Below are 20219 nucleotides of genomic sequence, written 5' to 3'. Positions count from 1 at the left end.
CCTTATATTTTTATAATGTATATGAATGAAGTTTGGATGAGATTCCTGGATGGGCTGTGTAGTTTTACCAAAACTCTGTGTGGTATTTATATGTGCCTGCGTTTGGTTTGATGTTGCATGCCCTGTTATTTTTGTTGTTAAAGTTGCACGGGAAAGAATATAGTCAGCTGAATCACTCTCATACATTCATATGTTCATAATTTTGTGGCACTCAGTGGCAACTGTCTTCATACATATGCAAGGCAGACTACCATTGTAATGAAATCTATCTGGTTTTGATGTAATAACACTTTTTTTCTAGGATTTAGAAACATGAGCAACCTGGAAGTCGGCTCGTTTTAGCCAATCTACATGTAACCGTAACAGGAATGCACAGTTTCCAGATAGTTAGTCCATTTAATGAACAACATACATGTAACCATATCTTTACTTTTCCACAAAAAAAAAGAGAGAGAAATGTAATATTTTGTTTTCAGCTCTACAAATACATGTATCTGTCCTAAAAATGAGAAGACTTACATTAGTAGTTGAAGTCTAGCTTGCAATCTTTGAGTCCATCTTGGTATTTGATATCTCTTCACACACACCCTCTGTATAGACATAGCATCTTTCTCTGATACAAACCACACAAGATGTTTGACTCTGAAATTTAATGTCATTAAGAGGCACATCTCGTACAAAGGTGCTTTAAATTCCTTCAGAGAACAGTAGTGTAATTCTTCAACATTTTCACCTGTTTTAAAGGTGTTTATTCAAAATATTCTGAGGGCAATATTCGTAATATTCGTTATAAACTCATAAAATTATGCTTGTCATGAAGCCCTGAAATTAGCTAATCAAATTTTATGTAGTTTTGTGCATAAATTACGCTGAAGGTTGCTCTTTCAAATGTGAATAGGTTGAGGGATTAGGGTAATACAATTGATAACAATGAATGAAGAGTGGTCTACTGTTAAGAGTTGTGCGACGGATGTTTTACTGTCTTACTGCCTGTTTTCTCTACAAAACAAACTCCTGGTTTTCTGACATACATGTAAGGAAAAATATAACCCAAAATGAATATAAAATAAAAATATCTTCCTTAGTATGATGGAAGGTTTGTGACCGTATAGTTTTGGGGGTATTTTTTATGTTTTTTTCTCTCATTTTTTCACGATATTGAGAGGTCCTATCTGGCCATTACGATTTTACAGTGGATTACACCCCCTGCATGCATCTGTTCATTTTTTGATTTCAGCACTAAACGCTCAAAATCCAGTGCATCAAGGTTGGTACTGTTCCATCACATGGCAACATCTTTGGTGCATCATGTTCCTTCTTTTCTTTTTTTCACTGACAGCTTTCTGTTGGAATGATTTTCTGTTTAACTTCCAGGCTGGTTTAATTTTAGTCCTTACTGGATTTTGTTGTTTTTGAGAAGGACGAGTGCTGGTCCAGTGTTTTTCAAACTTTGAGACATCTGAAACACGCATTATGATAATATTAATATAACACGTTGTTGAAAGAACAAACACCAGTGTTTGAAAAAAGCTATTTTCAATATGAAAGCTTTAAATTAACATAACTTTGGTCATTTTTTGTTAAATTGAAATAGTACAAATACATATACATTATGAGTGAATCAGTCAAAGATAACTCACATTGGTGGCCTTTACTTGCAAAGATTACTCTCCTTTCATTTTAATACCATGTATTTATCTTTGGTGACATGATCTTTATCGACTTTAGAAACGTTACATCAGAAGTCAATATTTCTTGTCCTTCTAGAATAATCCTGGCAAAATTATTAGGTCTTCATACTTTATTCATAAAATTGTTCATAATTTGTATTATTTATGTGAACTAGACCTTGTGATGCTCAAAGTCTGAAAATTCACTTGTTTAGCACTTTGCTAAATTGGATAGGAAACCTTAACCCATCTACTGAATGGTGTCTGTCTTTTACGCCCTTCTCAAATGATTGACCTGACTGGACATTGTGTTATGTGTATTACAGTTAAACGCACGGGTCAGTGAGCTGCATGTAACAGCATTTAGGAGGTCTGAAGGCTAATGTCTGAAGGATAACAGTGCTGCACATGCACAATTCTCGCAGTATATGTTTGTGCAGATGGACTTAGAACTTGATTTGGACAGGGGAGACCTATACCCTTTGGCTTGGAGTTGTTGTGCTCATTAGGTTCACATTGCTGTCCAAAGTGCTGAAATTCCTCAACCATCCTCACCATAGCAGGAGAACTGGCTTGTTCTGTGCATGATCCTGGCATCAGAGCTACACTAAGTCATACCCTTGGCTGTATCTTCCATGGCTTCACATATTGAACAGCAATACTATATCCAAAATCCATTGTTTAAAAATGCATGATTTGTTTACATTATTGATTTATTTGACTGGTGTTTTACGCCGTACTCAAGACTATTTCACTTATACGACGGCCAGCATTATGGTGGGAGGAAACCGAGCAGAGCATCGACCATCCACAGGTTGCTGGCAGATCTTCCCACGCACGTAAAAACGCATGACCTGTTGCAGTTAATGTTTGTCAGTTGAATTTATTTTGCTAAACATTGTGGATTAGTGATTATTTAGAAATTCTCTCTGTTTAGGTAGTGATAATAGTTTTGGACATGAGTATACCAGTTATTTAGAAATGTCTAGAACTTGATTAAATTGCCTTTGACAGTTCAGTTAAAGTGGTTAGACTTTAAACTCTATTTAAATATGTAACTTTAGGAAGTTTTTCTGTGGAAGAATTAATCATGGATGAATCCTCAGTTGACAAAATTTGATACAGGTAGATACCATTCATAGGAATAATTGGTAGATACTTGATAGCTACACATTATTTACAACAAGCTACATGTATATCTTCATACCACACCGCTGGCTTCCTCTCTGGCTGTATGTGGGAAGCAACCAGCAGCAGGTCGTGGGTTTCCCCTGGGCTCTGCCTGGTTTCCTCCCTCCATAATGCTGGCCTCCGTCATGTAAGTGAAATAGACTTGAGTAGGGCGTAAAACACCAATCAAGTAAATAAATAAATCATACCACACCTCCCCATGGTTAAAGATTTTTGTATGTCCGGTCGTGCAAATATCATTTAATATTTCCAGAGATAGAAAGGTGAAATTCAGAAACACCATACATGTGTTGCTCCAACTTTTTTACCATTTTTAACATGTCAGTGCACACAGTGTCACCACGATCGAGTACCTTGAGACATATTTTAACACAAAATGTCACAGAAACAAGCATTGGCTCACAGGCGTGTCATCAGGACAGTTTGACTGAATAAACTCCAATTTCACTTACTCTCACTCAGAAAGGTTTTACTAGGAATATTAAGATCTTTTTTTTTTTTTGTCAAATTGTTTGGACATTTTCCCTGCTTGGAATATGTTTAAAAAAAAAACTGTCGACTTACACAGTTACATACATTCCTTTTTATTATGAGGTAGAAATAACCATCACTTTAGCACATTCCACCTGCCTTAATATATGGTTGGATCTGTAGTATGTTAGCATTGTAACCGAACACACCATTTAGCATAGAAACTTTAAAGATCCATTCATAAAGCAGAAAGTTATGTGTTGAGGTACGAAGCTATGGGTTGTATGGTAATGCATGTGTAATGTAATATCAAAGCTAACTCACTTAACCCAATGATATGCTTATACATGTAATGCTTATTGCATGTAGGAAATCTTGAAATCAGAAATGTTCATAATGTGGTTGCACCATGGCTGGTGAATATCATTAATTGGCCATTAATCATTTAGTGCTTCAGGTATATTTTGTATATTGTACAGGATGAGTCATCGACTAACAACTTATTGTAACATTTTAATATTTGCAGGCCTTAATAATATTAACTTATAGTAAACTACGTAAAAATTCATTTAATTTTTCACAAACTAATCACCTCGCTGTACTACGATGGTGAAAAATCATGCGAAATAATGTGGGATTTACTGAATAACGTATAACTTTTTTTATGATTTTCCACCAACGACTTCCGCTTCTGCTCTGCGGGGCGATTAGTTAGGGGGAAATTCCACGAAATTATAGGTGTTTTACCATAATCATAGTGAATACTTTGCCATAATCATCCTGATTACTTTACCGTAATCATCCTGATTACTCAACCTGATTACTTTACCATAATCGTCCCGATTGCTACCATTGTATGTTTTTCGAAATAGCATGATTATAGAACATCTGCTTTGTAACTATACAGAAGAAACAATATGTTTCAAACAGCTTTTAACTATTGATCTAGTTAGCTCCATGTGCTGTGGAATTTGCCAGATGGAACAGGTAATTGAGGCATTTTTACAAAGCGATGGGAACTTGATTTGCATGTGACTACTGTGGTGAGGTGGTGCTGTCATTCAGCCCAGTTCACTATGGTAGTTACAGAAGGTATTGGAGGTTACAAGTGCTTCCCTGTCTCTTTGTAACGCTTGTCTCTTGATCCGATGCCATTGTCTCTGAGTGAATTCACAAATTAACTTAGTTTGTTCTGTAAAAGTGTTTGTACTTTACACGTAGCTTAAATCACAAAACCCAGCCCTTACGTTTACATGAAGACCCATTTTTACTTGAATGTTAATTAATTGTCTCGCTTCATGAATGTGAATTTAGACATTCCTTTATTTCATAGGCATGCACTTCAAGGGCCCATTCTCAGTGAAAAAATGAAAAGTGTAGCACTGTAGTTACTGAGACCTTTGTCACATGGCAGTTGTAAACTTTAGTCATATTCAGGGCTGAATATAATTATCTAAAGCTACACGTGCATTATAAATTTTTTCAGGGATACATATACATAACAGAGACAGATTTGAATTCCCTTCTGTTATGTATAAAATTATTATATAAAATTTAAAATGTATAAATGTATAAAATTTAAGCGAAAACAAAACTTTGTCAATATTAGCGCTCCCTGAAAACATCATTGCCATGGCTAAACTATGTTAAGTTTACTTTTAAAAACATTTAGAAGTTGAGGATTTTGACAAAAGAGCAGTTTTATTACATTTATTGTAATGATACAATATTATATGTACTTCTAAAGCAAAGATAAAAACGCAATAAACGAGGAGACAAGGAAGTTAGGATTGATAAAATTGTAAGCGTACAACCAAAACATGGCTTATTGACTCTGTCTTGCAAACAAACATGTCCACATCATGCAGAGTAAACTTTGATAGGTAGCCACTAGGAAGATGAACATGCAAACAAGAAAATAAAATACAGTTTGAAAATCAAGCCTGGTAAAACAACTCCTTGAGCTTTTTCTACAGCATTGTCAGGTACAAAATTTCATCCTACCAACAGGATCACTCCAAAAACAGGCATCTGAATTCAGGCATGTTCCTGGCACAATATTCGCTGTGAAAAAGCTGCAAAAGTATTGTCTTGTGGACTGTAAATGCATTTTTCAGGAGAATAAAAAATAGAATATCTACAGGATTCTGTTACTTTAAAAAAGATTGTAGTTGGATTGGTTTATGATTGAGAAACAATGTAGCACCAGTTGTCAGGTTTTCAAAGAAATACGATTAATCATCCTAGTGCCCTGTACTAAATGTGTGTCTTCTAATTACCATGGTTACCGTGTGTTACAGTGCCGGAACAGGATCTTCCCATTCTCCTGTTTCTACAGCTGAACTTGATGACCAGCCGCCAACAGCCGATAGCTTAACAGGTCGCGAAGGAGGACTTTACCTCCTCCGTAAGGAATCTGAGAGGAGAGTTACACTGGTCCAGATACTCTCCGACGATAAGGATGATGTAAGCGATAATAATACACTTTGTGAAAACTTTCTCCTTTGAATGCCATTTTTATAAGTTTTACTACCATGGTGATATTTCACATTACAGCCTTCGTTGCCATGCAAGATCATCTTTTTGATCTTTGCAGGTTTGTAACTATGGGAAATGTTCATACAACAGGGTTATGCTGAAGTTAAAATTATGAATTTCATCAAGAGAATTATATGTTGAGTGAAATATGAATTATGAATTACCTTTTATCTCTAAACTTTATGAAGGTGTGTAGATGTAAATTATGAATTTTTTTTTCAGATTTGTCAGAGATGGCTGCAATTTAAGAATTCAGATTGTCATGGAATTACAGATCCAAAGCTGACTCTGGTAGGTTTGTCCTGCAGGTTACGACATACAGTGTTTGACCCATGTTATGTTATCTTCGCCTGTGTTAAAATTACTCATTTGGCCTGATTCTAAGAGTATATTGATCTAAGAAGGCAGTGTTAAGGGTTGTTTGGACATTAGAATGCTCTCCTACTAGAATTTTGAGGTTAAATACACATTAAAGTAATCTCCCTGATTACAGCTAATGCATCATTGAATTTATAACCTACCAAATGCAGTGGATTCCCCACATCTACATCAAACTATTAAACTAGCTATATGCCTTTTTTATTTTGCTTTTCAGGAGCATTTAAAAATCCTGCTAGAAGGTCTTAAAACTTTTATCCAAGACCGTAACAAAGTGGTCATCTCTGAGGTGCTAGGTAAGTGAGAAATATTGTGGCAGTTAGTTTAAATGTGTATACCATTTCAGATGTAAGTTGTTTACTTATTATGTTAAGAAGGTCAAAGATTTTACATATTTTTATACATTAAACTTTCAGCCTGTCACAGTAAGGAGTGCAGCCCTAAACTCGACGACAGGCCACCTGTAGACGATAATCCGATAGCAGTTCTAATTGTGATATTATCAGTATATATGACACACCTGATCTATGCTATGTGATCCATGCAATAACTCAAATTAAACCTAATTAAATGGACTGGGATTTAAATTCTCTGAAATTCTGAAATTCCGAAGTTGCTTGTCACTTACTGGTTTTGCATGTATTTTCACCCCAGCTAAATTGAAAGAGGAACTAGATTTTGACATGGCAGCAATAATGGAGTTACAGATGGCACTCTATGTGTTCCAGGAAGCTGTGAGTATAAATACATGTTGTTCAAAACGGATATAAAGTCAAGGCAAAACTTGAAATATTACTGCATGTGTATAAATTTGAAATCTAATATATGTAGCCATATTGTGTTTATTTGCTACCTTCTGCTATCCATTTAAAGATGATTTGCCACCTTATAAATCCTGTAATATAAAACGTAACAAATGGAATAAATCCAATTTTACTGATTTAATGGGCTCAGTTAGAGCTCAGTCCTGAGTATGGGAGATAAAGTGTTAATCCTCTTATACACCAGAGTTAAGCCTTGGACAGGACTGATCTCAGCATGTTACATGTGCTTGCTGTTTCTTTAGCTTTACTTTGTTCTGTTCAAGTGGTTGTCTGATCTCAGGTATTAAGCATGTAACACACATCACAGTACATGTAAATGTTGACTTTTTATAACTTTTTTACCATCTACACATTGTCAGTTTGTGACATAATTGCCTTTAATAGGAATTTGTCCTCATTTCGACAAGGAAGTGGTGGCTCTTCAAACACACAGCATTAGAAAAAGATTTAAACTGATCTGACCTACTTTTCTTATAATACTTGTGTTAAATAACCCATTTTAGTTTCATGTTTATAACAATACCTGTTTTCTACATGAACAAAAGATGTATTTAGCACACCACTGCGCAGGAAATTTAAAACAATTTTTTTTTTTCAATTCAGTAATGAATCGAATCGAACATACAGTTGTACTTCTGTTGTTTTCTAAGCTTCATACGTTTTACATAAAAAGGAAGAATAAATACATGTCATTGAAGTAATAAAATTTGTTTGATAGTTGGTGCTTATTTCACAGAATACTGTGAAATATAGGCAGACAGGGCTTTCTAATCTGTGGCAATGTTTATGTGATTATTGTACTGTTCATTTCCATGAATAAAGCTTCAAGCTGGAGTTTTTTCAGTGTACATATATATATATATATATATATATATATATATATATATATATATATATATATAGGACAGTAATGTTTTCTACCTGTATCCTGAGTGTAATATGATTATGATCAACATTGCGTGTGAATCTTACCATACCTTAGTGTGTACTGTGTGCCTTGCAGGTGAAAGTCTCCCTCAGCCATCCCAATATCAGAAGAGGTGGTTGAGTGTAAACTGATTATTGTCTTATCATACCTGGTCTTGTCACCACTACCTGTGACAATGGGTGTTTACCTGTCGGTCTGTTTTCAGGTGAACGTCTCGTTGAAACATCACAGTATTCAGCCTCACTGGATGTTTGCCCTGGACACGTTGCTACGGGACACTATACATACAGCCATCACCATCCTCTCTCCAGGTACAGTTATTCTCTTCCATTATTATTAACAACCATCTTTTGTGTGTTTTGTCTTTTGTGTGTTTAGCTCTGTCTTACAGGTGTGTTCAACATGGACCTTGTGTATCATTGTTGCAGGTAAATTTTAATGGAACATTGTTTGATATTACATCATAGGTGTAACTTTTTTGTTGCGATTATTGGAGTAATTTGTTGGGAAAACTACACACATGTATTTGAAAAAAAATGTTACATGTATGAAGGATATTGATAAGTCCCAGAAAAAAAAAGAGAGATTTAAAATAACATAACTGTATATGTGAATAGATTTATGGCCTGACAGGCAATGCTGTAGCCGCATTGCGTTGACAGTATTCACGGGTAGGTACATGCTTACTTTGTGTCTCTGTAAGTTAACTGTAAATTTGTGTTCACTGTAAGTGTGGGTACATGTATGCTTGCTCTTTGCCATACGATATTATGCACTTTTTTTATTATGGTGTCTGAACTGTTTGTAGACTTGGGACCCCACCTTGCCCCCCAGCCACCAGATGACGACGGGAATACATCAGGCTTCTCCACTGACAACTCTCTCAAGTCTCAGACCATGCTGACTCAGTATCAGGACAGTGCTAACAAGGAACTACACACACAGATACAGCAGCTGCGGGATGAGAACCAGAGGTAGCACCTGCTTCATGCTTTCATGTCCTGCTTATATTCCACTGGCCGCTCTCACCAGACTTCACCAAAATCTATTTTTCATATGTTTTCTCTAGATGGTACCTTATGGTAGTATAACCCAAGTAACATCTTTTACGAGAAATATGACTCGTGAAGTTTTTTTTTAAAGTGGCCCCAGCTCTTGCTACTTCAGCTGTTGTTGAGAGCTTTGTCTGAGCTAACATACTATTTTGCCATGAGGAAAGGTGCAAGCTAGGTGATACCCCCTTTTGTGACCTCTGACCCTGATTGTGATATTTAATATAGTGACATATACCAGTGACATATACAACCAGCCAAGTCTTTATGAAGGGTGTTTACTGTATGATGTTCGCACTTCAAGTGCACATGTGATGTTCAGCTCATGTGATTTTTCATTTAATGTTATTTTAGGTTATTGCGAGAGCTGCTAGAGAAGGAGAAGCAGTATGGGGATCTGTTAAAATACTCCATACAGTGCAAGAACCAGCAGATGGAACAAATCAGGTCAGTGCACTGAGAATATGACGTGATTGTTTACACAACACAGATAAAGAGTCTGAAACCTTGAAACTCACATAAAAATACATGACTTGCAAGGACAAATGATCCAGATTAAATGCCCCTGCTTTACATTCACACCAGCAGCGTCAAACTGGCTCAGTTTGAATGTCATTTTCGCATTTAAACCAACTTATTACTTAGCCCATGTGAACAGTGTATAACCATTTCTTATCCAAAATTATCAAATTTTCCTAAAGTTAGTGCAAAGCTTACGGAAACATCTGAATAACTGATTATATTTTGGTGCCTGTCCATTTGTGTGATTACCAAAGTAACTTAAACGTAAACTGGAGATAAGCATCTTTTACACAGGTCCTGGTATCTCAGTGTGTACCTTGACTGGATAAGGTGTCCTAGTTAATATCCTTGACATAGTGTTTTAGTGAGGAAGCATGACAGTAGTGTGTGGACTCTCCTGATACAGGTACTAATAACTATGATGTGATTCAAATGATGGCAGAATTGATTTTTTTTTTTTTTTTTTTTTTGATTGGTGTTTTACGCCGTACTCAAGAATATTTCACTTATACGACGGCGGCCAGCATTATGGTGGGTGGAAACCGGGCAGAGCCCGGTGGAAACCCACGACCATCCGCAGGTTGCTGGCAGACCTTCCCACGTACGGCCGGAGAGGAAGCCAGTATGAGCTGGTCTTGATCTCACAGCGACCGCATTGGTGAGAGGCTTCTGGGTCACTACGCTGCGCTAGCGCGCTAACCGACTGAGCCACGGAGGCCCCTGGCAGAATTGACCCAAGGAGTGTCTTACAAAGCTCTCAAAACTCTACCTCAGCAGCATTTACGACATATTTCTTCACTGTACATTGACGTGGGCCTTACGCCATGTTCACATTGTGACAGCTTCTTAAAACAGGCATTTGCAGTTGGAAAAAAGCAAACAACCAAACAAGAGCTGATATGTACTACATGTACTAAACAGTGTGTGATTCTTCAACTAGAATTTTATGTTCCTTATTTTCAGGGTTTTAAGCGGGATGAGAATGCCCATCACAAACAGCACAGACCCACATCATATTGAAGGTAAAAGTAAAACGTTTTTTTTTTTGTCTTTGGTTTTGTGTTAAATGAATTGTCATTTTTTGGGGGGGGGGGGGCCAATCTGCAAGGATAATAGAAAGGACATAGTTGTCTTTTTCTGTCAGTCTTTCACGTGAAGATACGGATCTACATGTAGGTATATTCTTGTCTCTGACAACATTTTATGATATTGACTGCCAATAGAGTTATGTCCCAGTTAAAATGCATAGTTTACTGCATAAAGTTGCACATTATAAAATATGGTAAATGGTTTAAAATTTTACCCATGACTAAGTTGCACATTTTGCCTCAGTCTGAGAGTTCTGTGGATCATAGAAAGCAGGTGTTTTGAGGGTTTTTTTTTTTATCACCAAGAATAATATTTTATGATGTATATACACCTCTAAAAATGAATTTTGGGGGTGAAATTTCAATTCATTTACCCTAGCAGTGGATCAGTCATTCAGCCATTCATTTTAACCTGTGTTTCTTCTTTCCTTGGTAGTTTCTCCTCCCCCAGATGATGCCTTAACGGAGTGGCTGCAGAATGCGGGCGTTGATGATGACTGTATTGCCAAGGTACAGTCTTGGGGATTTACTCAAATTCCTCAACCTTTTTGCGTGTAAAAGAACAACTTTCAGTGAGATTTACCTTTTTCATATGCTTTAAGAGGCAAATATACATTGGCTGGGTTGACACATTTCAGAACTTCACAAAAAGCATAATTGTATCAGAGCACACAGAATAATGATCGCAGGATATGCTTGACTGAACACCTTGCAAACATGCAAAAATGTTGAAGAATTACAGTGATAAACAGCCAGGTGTACAAAAAGTTAACATAGTGTTCCACAGCTCAAGTCTACTTGTTCTTTGAATGCTGACTTCTATGACAAGAGGAGAGTAATCTGTTATGAAATGTTATATTATGTAACTCCTTTCTTTATGTAAAGAGACAAGTGTTAATACATGTTTAACTTTAACTTTTTTATGTAAGCCTAAAAATAGGTGCCTGACGTTTTTAATAAGGTGATTTCCATGTTACATTGGATCAAATCACCTTGGTACAGTATTATAAGACATGGACATTACAAATTTTACCACTTTCTGCAAAGGGATGTTTTCAAAAACGCCAAGGCATTTCAAAGTTGCAAAAGAGCAGTGTTATCTACATGTATCAGTGACTTGCATGGCAAGAATCCATTGGATTTAGTTTGGCTGAAGAACCCTTATGTCTCCTCAGCTTTTGTAGATTATCTTAGTGCATAGTTCTAGCTGTTGGATTGGTTACAACTTTATATTTTTTATATTCATTCTGTTGATTATGTTATTTTCAGATAATAAATGAAGATTACACCTTGTGTGACCTCCATGACCTTGTGACAAGGGAAGATTTACTAAGGCTGCAGTTAAGGTAATTAGTCAGTTTAGAGAAGACTTTCTTAATGTAATGATCATGCTGGATTCCTCCCCGGCGGTACGTGGGAGGGTCTTTCAGCAACCTGCAGATGGTCATGGGTTCCCCCAGGCTCTGCCCAGTTTCCTCAAAGAAATGCATGCATTATTGAGTGCGACATAAGAAACACCAAACCAGTAAATAAATAATTCAGGTGGTCTTGTTTTTATTTGGACCTCATCACACTTACCGTTATTTGTTATTTGTTATTTATTTATTTGGTGTTTTACGCCGTACTCAAGAATATTTCACGTATACGACGGCGACCAGTATTATGGTGAAAGGAAAACTGGCACAGCCCAGGGGAAACCCACGACCATCCGCAGGTTACTGACAGACCTCCCAACTTACAGTCGGAGAAGAACCGGCATTTGTGATGTAATTCCTATTAAAGACGGTGCTGCCAGGGAGTTGGTGTATTAACTTTGCTAGTGCTGTGGTTAACTTTGCGATGATGCAAAATAAAAAACAGTAAGAGGGAGATGGTTGTGTCAAAGATGTTTGTCTTTCAGTTAAGTGTGGGTGATGACCTGGGCTTTCAGTGCTTGTGGGGCCTTGATAATAAGTGAGCCTGACGGTGCTCTTGTGGCGCTTAATAGCGTGGGGAAACTTTGTTGGTAACTTGTCAAAGAGTGGTGGTTTACTCAGAGCATTATTCTTTCTTCCACCCATAAATAACTGCCATTGTTTAATTGACAAATCCTTGAGTGTGTCATCAAGCGATGATGAAAAACTAAGATTTAGTCACTGTGCTTCACCCTCTGTGCATGTTAGGCATGGTCACATACCAAATATCACTCAGTTGTCAAAAACTGAGATTTAGTCACTGTACTTCACCGGTTCTGCATGTTAGGCATGGTCACATACTAAATATAACTCAGTTGTCAAAAAGTGAGATTTAGTCACTGTACTTCACCCTCTGTGCATGTTAGGCATGGTCACATACCAAATATCACTCAGTTGTCAAAAACTGAGATTTAATCACTGTACTTCACCGGTTCTGCATGTTAGGCATGGTCACATACCAAATATCACTCAGTTGTCAAAAAGTGAGATTTAGTCACTGTACTTCACAGGCTCTGCATGTTAGGCACGGTCACATACCAAATATCACTCAGTTGTCAAAAAGTGAGATTTAGCCACTGTACTTCACAGGCTGTGCATGTTAGGCATGGTCACATACCAAATATCACTCAATTGTCAAAAAGTGAGATTTAGCCACTGTACTTCACAGGCTCTGCATGTTAGGCACGGTCACATACCAAATATCACTCAGTTGTCAAAAACTGAGATTTAGTCACTGTATTTCACAGGCTCTGCATGTTAGGCATGGTCACATACCAAATATCACTCAGTTGTCAAAAAGTGAGATTTAGCCACTGTACTTCACAGGCTGTGCATGTTAGGCATGGTCACATACCAAATATCACTCAATTGTCAAAAAGTGAGATTTAGCCACTGTACTTCACAGGCTCTGCATGTTAGGCACGGTCACATACCAAATATCACTCATTTGTCAAAAAGTGAGATTTAGTCACTGTACTTCACAGGCTCTGCATGTTAGGCACGGTCACATACCAAATATCACTCATTTGTCAAAAAGTGATATTTAGTCACTGTACTTCACAGGCTCTGCATGTTAGGCACGGTCACATACCAAATATCACTCAGTTGTCAAAAAGTGAGATTTAGCCACTGTACTTCACAGGCTCTGCATGTTAGGCACGGTCACATACCAAATATCACTCATTTGTCAAAAAGTGATATTTAGTCACTGTACTTCACAGGCTCTGCATGTTAGGCACGGTCACATACCAAATATCACTCAGTTGTCAAAAAGTGAGATTTAGCCACTGTACTTCACAGGCTCTGCATGTTAGGCACGGTCACATACCAAATATCACTCAGTTGTCAAAAAGTGAGATTTAGCCACTGTACTTCACAGGCTCTGCATGTTAGGCACGGTCACATACCAAATATCACTCAGTTGTCAAAAACTGAGATTTAGTCACTGTACTTCACCCTCTGTGCATGTTAGGCATGGTCACATACCAAATATCACTCAGTTGTCAAAAAGTGAGATTTAGCCACTGTACTTCACAGGCTCTGCATGTTAGGCACGGTCACATACCAAATATCACTCAGTTGTCAAAAAGTGAGATTTAGCCACTGTACTTCACAGGCTCTGCATGTTAGGCACGGTCACATACCAAATATCACTCAGTTGTCAAAAAGTGAGATTTAGCCACTGTACTTCACAGGCTCTGCATGTTAGGCATGGTCACATACCAAATATCACTCAGTTGTCAAAAAGTGAGATTTAGTCACTGTACTTTACCAGCTCTGCATGTTAGGCATGGTCACATACCAAATATCACTTAGTTGTCAAAAACTGAGATTTAGCCACTGTACTTCACAGGCTCTGCATGTTAGGCACGGTCACATACCAAATATCACTCAGTTGTCAAAAAGTGAGATTTAGCCACTGTACTTCACAGGCTCTGCATGTTAGGCACGGTCACATACCAAATATCACTCAGTTGTCAAAAAGTGAGATTTAGCCACTGTACTTCACAGGCTCTGCATGTTAGGCATGGTCACATACCAAATATCACTCAGTTGTCAAAAAGTGAGATTTAGCCACTGTACTTCACAGGCTCTGCATGTTAGGCACGGTCACATACCAAATATCACTCAGTTGTCAAAAACTGAGATTTAGTCACTGTACTTCACCCTCTGTGCATGTTAGGCATGGTCACATACCAAATATCACTCAGTTGTCAAAAAGTGAGATTTAATCACTGTACTTCACCAGTTCTGCATGTTAGGCATGGTCACATACCAAATATCACTCAGTTGTCAAAAAGTGAGATTTAGCCACTGTACTTCACAGGCTCTGCATGTTAGGCATGGTCACATACCAAATATCACTTAGTTGTCAAAAAATGAGATTTAGCCACTGTACATCACCCTCTGTGCATGTTAGGCATGGTCACATACCAAATATCACTCAGTTGTCAAAAAGTGAGATTTAATCACTGTACTTCACCGGTTCTGCATGTTAGGCACGGTCACATACCAAATATCACTCAGTTGTCAAAAAGCGAGATTTAGCCACTGTACTTCACAGGCTCTGCATGTTAGGCACGGTCACATACCAAATATCACTCAGTTGTCAAAAAGTGAGATTTAGCCACTGTACTTCACAGGCTCTGCATGTTAGGCACGGTCACATACCAAATATCACTCAGTTGTCAAAAAGTGAGATTTAGCCACTGTACTTCACAGGCTCTGCATGTTAGGCACGGTCACATACCAAATATCACTCAGTTGTCAAAAAGTGAGATTTAGCCACTGTACTTCACCGGCTCTGCATGATTACTTAGTTGTGTTACTGTATTTTTGCACATTTATTGTTTGTACAGCTGCTGTAGTGTCGAAGTGTTGAATTTCTAAACTTCAGATTCAAAATGTCAACTCAGGAAAAAGTCCACAGTGTAGGTGTCATCTGTTCTAACCTCTCCTTTATTTTCCATCATTGTATCAGGGAGGTTACAGAAACTGAAGACTAGTTTAACTAAATAAGCAGATAACCATACATAAAGGAATACATGTAAATAACCCATCTCTGGCTTTGCTTCATTTCAGGGGTGGTGTCTTTTGTCGCTTGTGGAGAGCCATTCTAGATGTTCGACAGCAAAAATTCGCGCACAATTGTGATAACAGATAGCACGCAGTATGGAGCTGTGTAGTTGACAGTGGATTGCATCATTGTGTTTCATTTATTTCTTGTTTTCTTTTTCACTTCTTCAAAATATCCTGCAACTAAGAGTTACCAACAAATTACTCAGTAGACAGGTGGGTGTTAGCATTCTGCAGTTGTCCTTGTCAAATTTTTATAGCAGAAAGGCTAGGATTTTGAAAATGGATGAAATATTAGTGTTTAAACCCATGCAATGTCATTGATATCCATTCTAGATCCTGCACTTTATAATGCCCTCTCACTTACTAGAGTCACACAAGTCATACAAAATTCAGGTGAATTTCCGCTCCTTTTTTCTGGGGTGGGGGGGAGGGGGGGCGGGTAAGTGGAATCAGCTGTTCAGACATACAATACTTTTTGAAAACTACCTGTTCTGATAGGTACGTGATACAAAGATTTGACCTATGCATTCAGAGAAAGGTCAGTGAGGTTGAAAGCAGGTGTAACCTCAGATCTAGTTGTACGTGCAGGTACACCTATCTGCTGTAGATATGTGTACAGGAATACTCAGAGATCTGAGAACAGCTTGTGTCTGCCGAAAAGTATTGTATTAAAGTTGGTAAATTGTTTAAGACTTGTTTTTTTTATTGATAAAACAGTTGGTTATGAAAGGGCATTTAAGACTAGCATATATTTTCATTACTTTTTTTATTTTTTGGAAATAAAACAGTTGGTGTGCATTTGTTGCCTTTAGAAATTGTTTATTTTGTATTATGATCATGTATTATTGGTTATCTATCCAAAATATAAGTTACTCTCTGTACTAGTTTCCAAATGGTTTTAATCATAGAGCTGCTGCATGCATCACAATTACTATCCCTTCTTTTTCATTATTCAATGTTGGCCATTATCAACCGATGAAACATTTTGTTAATGTTATAGTGCTGTGCTACTAACTTCACACGAGTGATTCTGAATTTTGTTTATATTCTAGCACTTGCAAGTTTTGTGTGAATCTACAATGTGTTTTGATTTAATATTAGTTGTGTGAGGGTACATGCTTACATTTGTCGCATCTGAAAACACAGCTGGATGGTTGAATTTTTAAGAGTACCTCAGGCCAGTCTGTCATGTTACCATGCACACACTTATACATGCCAGTCAAGGCCTTCTTCCAATTTAGCATAATCAAGGCATGTTTTGATATTTTTTATCAATTTGTGTCCAAGGTTTGACCCTTTAGTTCTACTTTTAGATTGTAGGTCATCTCAGTACAGAGGGGAGCAAACATTGATGAGACAGAACTTCTGTTCATCAAAGCTAGTCTTAATCAGTGAGTTATATCTGTTGCTGTGAGATTTTTAGATGGGACACAGGAAGCAGTTAAGAACTAGAATTATTTGTCCAAAAACTATTGCCTTGAAATGAAACAGAAAACAATAAGTGTTTTATTGCAACATCCAGTTCCTCCAGAAACTATTGCCTTATAGTGAAGCAAAAACAAACTGTTTGATTGCAACCTCTAGGGATTATGACTTGCAGCTGGTCTGTTAGTTTTTTTGTGTCATCTTCATCTGTTCGTCATTATCATTCCATCACCGATGGATTTCATCATTCTTCTTCATCGAGTCATTCTTTCATCATAACACTGATGCTGGTATATGCATGTCTTCATCCATCCAATACCATTTATTCCATACACATATTTACATGTGCCTGTTCAAGTTTCTTACATATAACTATATACACACATATATATTACCATTTGTAATACCATTATTACTGATTTTTTATCAGTGGTATACAGTACTATACCATAACATATATTATACACATGTTCTTACCTCTTATTAAATTTACCATTTATTACAATGTTAGTTTAGATTGGTAGATGCTTGTTGTTTGCCCAGTTAAATGCTAGTGTTCAGATATATGGTAAATTTGTGTAGAAAAGGTCGTTAACCAATGACGATCAAAGGTTCATGCCTTGTGGATTTTAGGATTTTTGTTGTTGTGTTTTCTCATCTAAATAATTGAGTTTAGAATTCCTATTTGTTCATGTATATAGTGCCAGTTCCTTGTTTTGGGTCAAATTTTTAAAACTTTTAGGCGGTTTTGCCCTTGCCAAAACCTGCTGAAATTGTTACAAAGTTCATATTATAGTTAATAGTGCATAGAGTGAATGCTGTACAGCCAAATAGCTAATGCTATGAATATACAGAAACTGTATGTGGTTTAAAGTCAAACAAACCTTTATTTAAAGTTTTTACGCTATGTAGAATGATAGCTGTGCATTTTGCTATTTCTGTGTAGTGGACAATTAAATAGACTTCCATGATTCATGTACATGTTTATTTCCTTTAAAAATTTTGGATTGTAAATACACCCAATAAGATTTCTGAATTTCCTGCCATAAAGTTTTCAATTTTTTTTTTTTTTGCTAGATTAACACCTCACGATTATTCACCTGAAAATACATTTTGCAGGGTATTTAGTATTAGACCTTAAAACATGACACTGTTATATGTGTTATAGTATTAGTGCAAATAATACTTACAGCTGTTATCCAACAGCGTTGTCGGGGTCCATGCCCTAGTCTTTTACCACTCCATGCCCTAGTCTTTTACCACTTCTGGCAGCCTGATGTCTATAAATTTCATGATAATAGGAAAAAACATGAAAAAAATGGAAAGGAATGTACTGGATTTGAATCCTAGACTGCCAGACATCATTTACAATTTGCCATGTACGGAAGACTAGCAATACACAATTGGCTGCTTTGATCTTCTGCTGATAGCCGAGGACAAAAGACAAGGAAAACATTGTCGCAAAAATGATGCCTGTTCTCAGGGTAAACTGCAGTGAATGGTTTCATTTAGTCAAGCACAAGTCTCGCGTGCTATTTACATGGGACAAATTTTTGTTGGTTTCTTGGTCATAACATGAAAACAACACAAAGTACAAAAATAATTCTTGCAGATTTGTAATCGTGACTTCAAAGAAAACCAGATAGTGTGTTTGTTTAATGATTATAAACAGTTTTAAAAGTTGACCTACTTTTGAGCCAAATTCATAGGTCAGTTTTGGCCATATTTGTATAGCAAACTAAAAGTTTGATAGGGTAATCCACCTAAAACCTGTGAAAGAAAAGTTGTTCTCGATAGCATTAGTCCTTTTGGGGAAGAAAATTTTTTCAGCTTATCATTAAAATTCAAAATGGCCGCTAAATCACATGACTGGTAAAACAGCACAAAACCTCCAAAGTTGCTTCATGTATTCCTCATTAAGACTCCAAAGGTTGGTTTTTCTACCTTATCAGTTTTTAAGATATTGCAATTTACCAGTTGCCTAAGAATGATAATAATCCGAACAATGTTAAAGGTTGTCCCTAATTATAAAACACTACTAAAAGCTACTTTGTATGTTACAGTTATTATTTTACGGAAAATCATTATGGCATATAGAGCACTGTATCAGACCATAATAGTCTCCAACACCTGGAGGTATGTAGTATTAAGGCTTGTTGAGCTGTTCAATGGGCCTTACACAGAGCTTGAATGTGAAAACTATTTTTGTGTACAGTTCTAAATAATTACAATATTATGATCACATTGTGTATCATTATTGTGAAATATGCCTGTTCAATTACACACATCAACACCACTGTAGAAGTGCATAATACCAGCATGCCACACCCTTACTAGCTTCTTTGCCATGAGATTTATGCAGTACTTCCGTAACTTGCCATTCCATGCAATGCACGCATGCATTTATCATCTGGCATATTAACGATTTATTAATGAACTCGATCATGTGATGAAACGTAATCCCTATAGTTGTTAATATTTGTGGTTAAGGCTTGCCCCAACCTCCCACATTTCTCATGAACAACCCCTCCATTTAATTTTTCTGTTGGAGAGAATAAAATTGTGAATAATATGTTAAATCACTTTGTGTTGTTGTTTGTTTTGTTGAAATGGTAGTTATTGGGAATACATTAAGGTTGCTTTTGCTGTTTACTCTCTTCATCATGGATTGGATATGTGACTCTTATTTAAAATCAAAAGCAAATGCCACTGAACCTTTTTTTTATGTACCATTACCATAAATGAATAACATGCTGGTGACTGACAGTCTGATTTGTGTTGACAATAAGAGGTAATCTTTTCAGAGTTTTATTTCCCTGATTTAGTTCTTAGTAAAAAGCCCAGTTTTGACCCTATTAAACAAAGATAAAATCTCGGATTAAAGCTTTTGAATACATCCAATGCCATTGGTTCAAATGAGAAAGAAGTTCACCAATTAAGCACGGCCTTTTGTGTTCATTATATGTATTGAATACTGAGAATGGTGTTTATTTGGTGTTTTATGCCGTTCCGGTGCTAAAGAATATTTCACTTATACGAAGACAACAACTATTATGGTGGGAGGAAATCAAGCGGAGACCATGCAGGGCAAATGTCAAC

At 36.9% G+C, this 20219-nt stretch overlaps 1 protein-coding gene across 3 annotated transcripts in view; it reads left to right on the top strand.

The window, feature by feature from the left end:
- LOC135482089 (mitogen-activated protein kinase kinase kinase 15-like) overlaps nucleotides 1–16098 on the top strand; it is a 54098-nt gene extending 38000 nt beyond the window's left edge. For 2 of the 3 annotated variants that reach the window (XM_064761925.1, XM_064761927.1), the window contains 12 exons: nucleotides 1238–1267; nucleotides 5633–5798; nucleotides 6093–6161; nucleotides 6466–6544; nucleotides 6903–6982; nucleotides 8206–8311; nucleotides 8809–8974; nucleotides 9407–9499; nucleotides 10538–10596; nucleotides 11099–11172; nucleotides 11932–12008; nucleotides 15699–16098. In XM_064761925.1, the coding sequence (XP_064617995.1) occupies nucleotides 1238–1267; nucleotides 5633–5798; nucleotides 6093–6161; nucleotides 6466–6544; nucleotides 6903–6982; nucleotides 8206–8311; nucleotides 8809–8974; nucleotides 9407–9499; nucleotides 10538–10596; nucleotides 11099–11172; nucleotides 11932–12008; nucleotides 15699–15780 (1081 nt within the window). In that variant the 3' untranslated portion in view covers nucleotides 15781–16098. The remainder of the gene's footprint in view (nucleotides 1–1237; nucleotides 1268–5632; nucleotides 5799–6092; nucleotides 6162–6465; nucleotides 6545–6902; nucleotides 6983–8205; nucleotides 8312–8808; nucleotides 8975–9406; nucleotides 9500–10537; nucleotides 10597–11098; nucleotides 11173–11931; nucleotides 12009–15698) is intronic. The other variant, XM_064761926.1, reaches the window with a different exon arrangement.
- The last annotated feature ends 4121 nt before the right edge of the window (nucleotides 16099–20219 follow it).

This window comes from Liolophura sinensis, chromosome 1, assembly GCF_032854445.1.
Source record: "Liolophura sinensis isolate JHLJ2023 chromosome 1, CUHK_Ljap_v2, whole genome shotgun sequence".
NCBI lineage: Eukaryota > Metazoa > Mollusca > Polyplacophora > Chitonida > Chitonidae > Liolophura > Liolophura sinensis.
The sequence above is the reverse complement of the archived record's forward strand: the minus strand, read 5'-3'. Positions and strand labels throughout refer to the sequence as shown.